The sequence below is a fragment of the Odontomachus brunneus genome, unplaced genomic scaffold (genome assembly GCF_010583005.1).
Source record: "Odontomachus brunneus isolate Ranch 3 - 2012 unplaced genomic scaffold, Obru_v1 Obru_scaffold_167, whole genome shotgun sequence".
Lineage (NCBI taxonomy): Eukaryota > Metazoa > Arthropoda > Insecta > Hymenoptera > Formicidae > Odontomachus > Odontomachus brunneus.
In genome coordinates, this window is record NW_022639617.1 from 724195 (window position 1) to 734010 (window position 9816).

The 9816-nt window shown below is 35.2% G+C and overlaps 3 protein-coding genes across 11 annotated transcripts in view; all 3 read right to left on the reverse strand.

Moving 5' to 3' along the window:
- Nucleotides 1–115: 115 nt before the first annotated feature.
- On the reverse strand, nt 116–2382 carry LOC116851165 (YEATS domain-containing protein 4-like). Its single transcript, XM_032830299.1, has 5 exons — nt 2087–2382; nt 1658–1939; nt 1356–1536; nt 1148–1294; nt 116–823 (listed from the first exon to the last, which is right to left on the reverse strand). Exons 1-5 carry the CDS (start codon nt 2144–2146, stop codon nt 771–773), a joined length of 723 nt encoding a protein of 240 aa, XP_032686190.1. The 5' UTR covers nt 2147–2382; the 3' UTR covers nt 116–770.
- Nucleotides 2383–2797: 415 nt separating this feature from the next.
- LOC116851166 (YEATS domain-containing protein 4-like) lies at nt 2798–4522 on the reverse strand. Of its 2 annotated transcripts, XM_032830301.1 has the most exons (5): nt 4392–4522; nt 3969–4166; nt 3521–3802; nt 3218–3398; nt 2798–3150 (listed from the first exon to the last, which is right to left on the reverse strand). In XM_032830301.1, the coding sequence occupies exons 2-5, from the start codon at nt 4026–4028 to the stop codon at nt 2978–2980; spliced, it is 696 nt and encodes a 231-aa protein (XP_032686192.1). In that variant the 5' UTR covers nt 4029–4166; nt 4392–4522; the 3' UTR covers nt 2798–2977. The 2 variants fall into 2 exon arrangements, with proteins under 2 accessions (XP_032686192.1, XP_032686191.1); XM_032830300.1 differs by lacking the exon at nt 4392–4522 and having other exon boundaries at nt 3969–4326.
- A 1224-nt stretch (nt 4523–5746) lies between these two features.
- The window catches only part of LOC116851183 (6-phosphofructo-2-kinase/fructose-2,6-bisphosphatase 1), an 8869-nt gene continuing 4799 nt past the window's right edge, over nt 5747–9816 (reverse strand). For 5 of the 8 annotated variants that reach the window (XM_032830347.1, XM_032830341.1, XM_032830342.1 and 2 more), the window contains 4 exons: nt 9348–9449; nt 9036–9270; nt 8309–8436; nt 5747–7276 (listed from right to left, as the gene is read on the reverse strand). In XM_032830347.1, the coding sequence (XP_032686238.1) occupies nt 7220–7276; nt 8309–8436; nt 9036–9270; nt 9348–9449 (522 nt within the window). In that variant the 3' untranslated portion in view covers nt 5747–7219. The other 3 variants (XR_004379542.1, XM_032830344.1, XM_032830346.1) reach the window with 3 other exon arrangements.

Genomic DNA, 9816 nt, shown 5'->3' on the forward strand with positions numbered 1-9816 from the left:
CTGAGAACTATTATTATTTTGCGCCTGACTAATCTCGTATCAAAAAGCACTATCGATCGCGACTAATCGTATGTAAAGTAATGAGAAAATATGTTAATTAAATACAAAGAGCCAGTAGTTAAAGAGAAAGTTTATAAACAGTTCTTATATAATTAGAAAGATAGTTATCTTTTACGAAAAGCACAAATATGCGTGCTATCGCTATTATATCATCGATGCGCTCAAGAATCGTGAGCTTGTTGCAAACGAGAGATGCGGTCAATGTTGAGCAATGTTGGGCATTGATCGAGTAAAATTTTTCTTCATTAAAATAATTAGCAAATCAATCATCAAAATTAATTAATCATTATATATAAAATAAAAAATAATTCACCGATTAATAAAAATAATTACTAATCAAACTTTTATGTGATTAATTATACACTGATTAATAATTTTTTATCACAGTTGACTAAATTATTTATGATCATGTGACATACATAATACATAATTTTACTCAATTAGTGTCCAACTAATGTTGGTTAATTACTAATAAAATTGTTATATAATTGATTCTACGCTGATCAATAATTAACTTTTTATCAATTGATTAAATTATTCATGATTAAGTAATAATATATACATAATACATAATTTCACTCGATTAGTGCCAAACCGGCGTTGGTTCATAGACGTGAATCCCCGAAACGCTGGTGAAAGATCGTTTATAAGACAAAGTTTACAACTACCAGTGCCAGATGTGTTCAAGTTGTCAATTACTTTCTTACAATTTAACTCGCGAAAAGTAATCGCCTAACCATATCGTTTATCCGTAGTGAGTTTCCTAAAAAGATAGCGAAGACATATGTGAATATGTAATAACTAGAAAATATATTTCATTTATACGATAGAGTAGATTATTAAAATTGTGCTTATGCTGAATAAGTTAAGAATATCACAAAAATGCATTTATGCTTGAGTTAAAAAAAAAATTCTATTTATATACACTTCATACAGGTTCGCAAAAACACAATTTCACGTTTGCTGGAACGAGAACAAGCGTGAGTTTGCAATTCGAAAATCGCAAGTCTGACGACGAGCTCTTGATTGCGGATATCAACGTCTCTGTCTCTTGGCGATTACTATGAGACAGATAAACCTCCACTACCTTTAGAGATCTTTGTAATCTCTGCTTTGAACTTTGCAATAGTTTCTTTAGCTAAAGTCAATTTTTCCTTGAGATCTATCACTTCGAGTCTTATCTTGTTACGCGCCTCCATGATGGCTTTCATTGTAGACTCCTTCTTTGTTTCAACTGTAACGATTATTATTGAATTATTGTTAAATTATTTGATATGACGCTTCTTTATACGTACAGTCTGTGTTGTGTCGCCAAACTCCAAGCGTCATAGCTCTGCTGGAACTCAGTAAATGTTGCATCAGTGCTGTTGGATCCTGAAAGACTATTTCCTCATAAAATTCAGACACCAAGCTTTCCTTGCCCAATTGTACTTCTGGTGTTAATTGGTAAAGCTTCAACATATGATATATCGTTACCTGAAATCAATATTTATACCATCTTTTATTATATTTAATGTACAAACTTCTCAATTAAATATGAAGCAGTAAAAGGTACGAGAAACATCTCTTTAGTCTTACAGTAAGATTGTATACTCACAGGACGTTCATTTGGATCATGAAAGTAGATTTTAATGACAATGTCGAATTCTCCCCAGCCAGTCTCTGTCAACTCGTATGGTGGTTTTGTCACTATTCGATTGGGATTGTTGTAACTCTCGTGCAACTTGAAATGTACTTTCTTAACGTAAGTGGACATGTCCTCGTTATGATAAGGTTTGACATACACAGTCCATTGATGCGTATGACCGTCTTCCTTTCGTTCCTTGCCAAAGTAACGTGCCACATTGCCATAAACTATAGGCTTGACGATAATGACACCCTGCAGTAAAATAAAATAATTTCAATCAGACAATAAGCGAAATCATGGCACGCTACGAATTTTTTTCTAACTACGATTGCACTTTTTACCGATTGAATTTTCGGCGCCAAAACATTAGAGGTTATAATGTCAACACTTGTCCTTTACCTTTACTCTGCCACCGGAATCGGGTCCAAACTCATTAATCGACGTTATTATTTTAGTCATGAGATCTCAATAAATTTATAATCACACATAAACAGAAAAATTTATCTTATATTCCAATGTATGATTTATTTTCTTTAGGTACGCTTTCTTCTTGCAAGTTAAATATCCGCTCAACACAATCATTCAGCTACACTGAACCTATAGTAAGATACACGAGTGCAGCACAAATTTTCGCACGACTACGAAAAAATATAGAGATAAATAAAATATCATAGTGCAATAATTAACATATTATAATTTGTACGTGTCACAAGAAAAAATGATTAACTAATTATGTATTTCCTTGTATACATCCTTGTATACATTCCTCGTATATAAAAATAAGGTCTTTATTTATATAAATAAAGATAAAATCTTTATTTACTATAAAAAAGTAGATCGTAAAAAAATTGTTAGTTTGTAACTTTTGTAAAAAAAAAAATGCTAATGACTTTAAGATCTTTTAGAAATTAACTTTGATCTTTTTTACAGAAGAGGAAACTAATTATTGCACAACATCCGCTATACAATGAATAAAAAGCTGAGTTTTCTCTCTAAAACACATGTGTCGACTTTTTCATATAAATCATTTTTCCACGTCAATCTTAATCGAAAATGAGATTTCTGCATAGTAAATTTACTAAAAGGATGGTAAGGATATACATGTAGAGATATAAAATTAGAAAATATATTTCAACTAAAGGATAGAATAATTAGATTAATAAAATTGTGCTTATATTATACAAGTTAACATCACAAAACGCGCAGTTATGTTTAAGTTTTGCAGAAAAAATTCAATATATATACACTTTATACAGATTCCGGATATTAACATTTCCGTCTCGGCGATTACTATGAGACAGATAAACCTCCACCAACTTTGGAGATCTTCGCAATCTCTTCTTTGAACTTTGCGATAGTCTCCTTAGCTAAGGTCAATTTTTCCTTGAGATCTATCACTTCGAGTCTTATCTTGTTGCGTGCCTCCATAATAGCTTTCATCGTGGATTCTTTCTTTGCTTCAACTGTAACGATTATTATTATTGAATTATTGTTAAATCATAATTTGATATGATGCCTTTTTATACATACAGTCTGTATTGTGTCGCCAAACTCCAAGCGTTATAGCTCTGCTGGAACTTAGCAAATGTTGCATCAATGCCGTTGGATCCTGAAAGACTATTTCCTCGTAAAATTCGGACACCAAGCTTTTCTTGCCCAGTTGTATCTCTGGGGTCGACTGGAACAGCTTCAGTATATGATATATTGTTACCTGAAATTAATATTTATGTTATTATACATTATATTTAATGTACTAACTTCTCAGTCAATATATAAGACAGTAAAAGGTATGAGAAGCATCTCTTTAGTCTTGTAGCAAAAATGTACACTCACAGGACGTTCGTTTGGATCATGAAAGTAGATTTTAATGACAATGTCAAATTCTCCCCAACCAGTTTCTGTTAATTCGTATGGTGGTTTCGTCACTATTCGATTGGGATTGTTGTAACTCTCATGCAACTTAAAATGTACTTTCTTAACATAAGTGGACATGTCTTCGTTATGATAAGGCTTCACATACACGGTCCATTGATGTGTATGACCATCTTCTTCTCGCTTTTTGCCAAAGTAACGTGCCACATTGCCGTAAATTATAGGTTTGACAATAGTGATACCCTGCAATAAAATGAAATGATTCGAATTAAAGAACAGATAAAATCATAGCTACAAGTTTTCTTCGATAATTGTACTTTAATACTATTACTATTATTACTAATTTAATACTATTACTAATTTAAAATATTAGAGGTTATATTGTCAACGTTTGCCTAAACCGCTGTACCTTCACTCTACCACCGGAATCGGGCCCGAACTCATTAATAGATGTCATTATCTTAGTCATGAGGTCGGAATAAATTTATAACTACACATAAACAGGAAACACAAGATATTTAATCTTATATTTAAATGTACTACTCCTCTCTTCAGGCACGCTCCATATAGGTTAAATATCCATTCAACACGGTTGGTCCCTCAGTGGCTACAGAAAAATACAAAAATAAAGGGAATATCATAGTGCAGTAATTGACGTATTATAAGGCCTGTTCTTCGTAGCTGCACGCTGAACTAGTGCAATAAGTTAGAGTGAGAAAATGTATATTTGTCTCACTTCAATATATTGCACCAGTTCAGCAGTGCAGTTACAAAGAACAGGCTTATAATTTATATGCGTCACGAGTAAAAAAATAATCAACTAACTACGTACGTTCGTAGCGGAGACTTTAAAAGTAATTTTAAAAATAATGTGTCTAAAGTATAGCAAGTAATAACCAAGGTCTGTGGATTGGTAATAATACGAAGGTAATGGCTCCTGCACACAGGACGCGGTAATGCTTGCCACGCGGCGGAAGTTCGCGCGACAGTCAATCAATACGCTGCTTTTCGTAATAACCTTCTAGCTCTTACGGAAAAACAACATATTGATTGGCTGTTGCGCGGACTTCCGCCGCGCGGCAAGCATTACCGCATCTTGTGTGCAGGAACCATAAGGTCTTTCTATGGCTGCGTTCCGAAATTCACTGCCAGTACTGAAAATCTATAGTATACGTAACATAAACTATAGATTTTCAGTACTGGCAGTGAATTTCGGAACGCAGCCTATAAGTGCGTTCGAGGAGTTTGCTATTAGCGCTATTCAGCGCTACCGTGTCAATGGCTGCGTTCAGCAGAGAAAGCTGTTTTGTAACTGTGTAAAATTCGTGAATCTGATTGGTACATCTTGGATTTAACAAAAATTAAGAGCACACTCCAATCAAATTCACGAATTTTACAACAGTTGCAAATCAGCTTTCTCTGCTGAACGCAGCCATTGGTTGTATCCGCTGTCTCTGCTACGAGTCGCCACTTTACTCAATCACAAATTAAGTGATACAACTAAACAGTGGATCAGACGCCCTTTGACTGTCCTGAAAAATCCTGAAATTTTCAACCGGTTGTAACTTTGATAAAAATGATAATATCAAGATCTTTCAAAAAGAATTTTGCAATCTTGAAGTCTCTTATTTTTAATCATATTAATATCATAGCAGTGTTACTTTCTTCTGCAAAGATTAAATGAGAAATAGTGACCATGCAATTTTCTTCTGTTCTAGGTAAAGTTTTATTATATGAAAAAGTTCAATAGTAAAGTATCATAGATTTAATAAATATATTTTAAAGATGGAATTTTTAGTTTTCTATTTATTGTTCACAAACATTATATACCACTCATTTCTCCTTCTCTAAAAGATTGAAGCTAGAAGAATAGTTTTTATCTTGACATTAAATAATTCAAATTTTATTGAATTTGCTGGTTTTTTGTAGTTAAGAAAAATAACATTCCTTTAAGTAACATATGTAAATTTATGACTTACCTTCTTTTATATATTTTTTTTATTTCCTTGTATATATATTGGAATATAAAAAAATACTTATGTAATTCACTCTAATATAGACAGCATAATTTATTGGTTTGTTGGACCTATTGAACAAAAACTTATTTGTTTGTTTATAACATGTGACTCACAGGTCCAATTTATTACATAGTTCATTAAACAGGAATCCAAATCAGTAGATAAACTCTTAAAATTGTATGTCATTTATTATATCTGTTTCTCATGTTGATGGAGATACATACATGTATCAGTAATTGAAATCTGTATTTTAACTGCTCAATATATGAAATTGCAATATATATATATTCAATAAAGAATTGAACTGTACAAATTCAGTAGTTTAATAAAGAAATATTATCGCTCAATCTAACATATCATACTGTTTCAATAATCATTATATGGTTTGAAGTCGAGTATTATTGTTAATGTGTCACGATTCATGGCCTTTAGATTGCCACAGATTGCTTTCTTGAAAAAAAGCGCTTGATTGATCCGAAGGGATTCCATGATGTTTTAGAGGGTTACATGAACCTAAGAAAAATTAGATAAAATTTAGAGAATTATAAAAAATTGTAAATTAATAAGAGTATGAATTTTTTGTTATATGTGTATTAATAATATCTTGATATAAAAAATTAGATTTTATAATAAATATTAACATCATTGTGTCTATTTCAATTCTGTTCTGCAGAAAAATGTTGAAAAAATGCCTTAATAGTAATTTAGTTAGTAAAAAAAAAACAAAACTGATACTAATTTCAGATCACTTTTGTTGAAGTCAGGATGGTTACCGATGAAGCATAGTTCTTTTGCAAAATTGAGATAAACACAGTGATGTTGATATCTATCATAAAATCTAATTCTTTATACCAAAATATTGTTTATTATATATAATATTATATATATTATATATATATATAATATTATATATAACATTCATACTACTTATTTACAACTCCAAATTTGTACACCTATCAGAATTCTTTTGTAACCCTTTGAACAGTTGAAACGTTATTCCTATTAAAACATTTGCTTTCAGCTTTGAATCAAGCAAGACGATGCTTTGAAGTATTTCTACCGGACGAGAATAAGATATTGTGATTTTGGAAGCGCGTGTTGTACACGTAGATCTTCGTCATTCAGTGTTAGTTACACGTCGAGAAGGAAATATTTCAAAGCACGGAAATTATAATAAATTTTGCTAGAATTACGCTAATCCTTTTCTCTCTTCTTACGTCACTCTCTTTCTTATCGTTAGTAGCATTCCGAAAATTTCATGTCGTCTAGATGATCACACATCAAGCGTCTTCGCGATCACTTTGTTATCACATACATTTCCTCGCTCTTCCACGGGGACCGACCGAAAAATATAAAACCACAATTGCACACGCACTGTCGTCATGCGGAACGTATTGCTACGAATATCTTTTCCGTCTACACTTCCGGAGGACATATTTGTTAATTTGCAATTTCAGGTGTGTGTGTGTGTGTGTGTATCTCATTCTCTAGGTTGTCTGGCACATAGGGAAGGATTCGGATGCGCGCTGATTTACGTACGCGGGAGGGGAGGCAGCAATCGATCGTCGAGAATCTATGCTGCTTCAGCCTCTCTTACGAACGGTAGAAATTAGCTGCGTCGATTTCTACAAAATCGTTGTTATCACGTGCGTAGCACTTTCCCCTTTTCTCTGAATCGTTCCTCTAGATATCCTGGTATCTGAAAAGAGTTTCATAACGGGGATTTTAGCAATATAAATTTACAATAGAAGAACACGGTGTATTCTGTAGAGAGCGAAAAAAGGAAATAAAAAAAAGAACAGAAAGATGCAATCCTCGCGTGCGAAAGGATGTAGTTTCATCGGAAACACATGTTTTTGTATGGTCTTCTACGAAGACTGATTTTTATTACAAGTGCCAGAACAATTTAAAGGTCAGATGCTACAGATTGAACTACTCCTTTACATCGCGCGATCATGATACCTCATCAGATCATTAACGATACCTCACTAGAACTAGATCGACAATACGTGAACGATCTTTTTGACAGAAATAACGGTACAAAAATAATGATCTTGGAATTATTTAGTTACCCTTATCGTATAATCGTCTACAGAATCACTGAATAAGTGATTATTGTACTAGAATAAGTAATATTGGCCGGGTGTGTACACAAGCAATAAAACCATCATTATCGCGTATCGCTGTGTAGACAAGATTAAGACATATACATAGTAGCTTTCAGTATCATGACAACGTCACAATATTGATTCTTACAGTATTCGAGAAGATGGCATAGATAAATGCACATTAATTCTCCGTGAGAAACCTCTCGCTAACAAACAACATAGCTCTCTATAGAGTCCGAAAGAGTGAACTTTTAGACCAGGGAGGACGCGAGAGTAACACGGGAGTCTCTTGGTTCCATACGGGAAAGTGCATGCGACGAGTTTTTAGTTTATGGAAGCTGTTTTGTTTTTTGGGCAGATGCAGGTGACTCTACAGTGGGGTTTCGATTAGATACAAGAAAACGGTCCATTCCACTGACCGGCTAACGGTATCAGGCGCTCTGGGAACATTAAAACATAAGGAATGTACAGGAATCAAAATCTTTTATTGGCATATATTGCTGCAATTAACGTGCAAACAGGAAGTACTCGTCATCAATCTCTCTCTTAAACACATTCTCTCTCTCTCTCTAATTCTGGCAAGCAGACCGACGCTTAATACGCTTTATTATGATTGTCTCTACCTTTGGTTTCGGCCGATGGGTGTCCACGGCTTCTATCGGTAGCCGGACATGCTCCACTTTACAACCATAAGCAACTGGCGTTAGCTTAATGATGGTATGTAGAGGTACTTGCAAATACGGCAACTCGTCTGAAAGGAAGAGATAACATTTCAATCCGAATATTTCGCGTCGAAGATAAAGTATCTTCTCGGCAAGTTCTGCGACAATTGAGTGTTTTTTGTTGTCACTCTAATCGCTCACTTTCTACCAAGGTCTATCAAAGCTTAATTTGAGTTTGAACCCTATTCAGATAAGGATTTAAACTTAGATCAAGGTCTAATCGACATGTCAATAGAAACACGCATAACACAAAGATAACTCCAAAGGAAATTCACGAGCAAAAAATGCTCAGGATACACTGAACACGTTTCTTGAGCTGAAAAGAGAAGCCGCGCGACGCAGATAACAGAAGTGCGCCAGCAAACATGAGTTATTCCACGATGGGGCGATAGAATAAATAATTACGTCATGCTCTTGCATGAAGCAGCATTCGCTGTCTCTCTTTCCTTGACACGTTTCTTCAATACGTCAAAGGTCACAAAGTCTGCGCGCACGCAGTATAGATACTTCAATATCGCTATTCTGAGAAATTGAGTGTGCTCGAGTGTCAGGTATCCCGGCAGCTGATATATGTAATCGTCTTTCTTCGTACGTGATCGTAATCGATTGAAGGATCAGCCATACCGACCTGCACTCTTGTCCAGGAAGTAAGCGAGCAGGCAACGCAGAACCGCCTGATGACTGACGACCAGGACGTTACCCTGACGCTCCAACTCCATTATCACAGGTTCCAAACGCGCGACGAGGTCTTCATAGCTCTCGCCCCTCGGATAGCGATACGAGAACTTGTTTTGATCGCGCGCGGCGAAGTCCGTAGGATACTTCTCGGCGATCTCCTCGTACGTCATCTCTTCGCAAATACCCTTTCGGCGCGAGGTCGCGGGAAAAGAAAGGCGATAAGAAACCGATCATGCTACTCTCTGTTCGCTCTTCAACTTACGGCGTCGATCTCGTTGAGGGCCTTCCACCTTTCCTGCGGCGCCTTCACGTCGGCTGCCGTTTGAATGGTCCTCTTCAGCCAGCTAGTCCAGACTCTTAAGCCCTGTCAATGCAGAGTACACACAATAACATCGTGATAACGCGAAGCGAAAAATCGATCGCTCGAAGAGGCGATACGCGAGCGAAGCGCTTTTACGTAATGCACGTACATTTGGACATTAAACGCCCGATGTTTACGTAACTGTACTTTTTCTAGATAGTTTGTCACAGATAGGTATTGAAAATACTCGGAACCGATGAGAACTATACAGGGTGTTCAAAAAGTCCCGGACCGGTGAAATATCTCGAAAACTAAGCATTTTAGAAAAAAATGTTTCAGATAAAAGTTGTGGCGTTTAAAAAGATGTATTTACTGATCACATCAGTTTGACCTTGGGTTGCGTAGCGAAGGTCAGGTCAAGGTCACATTA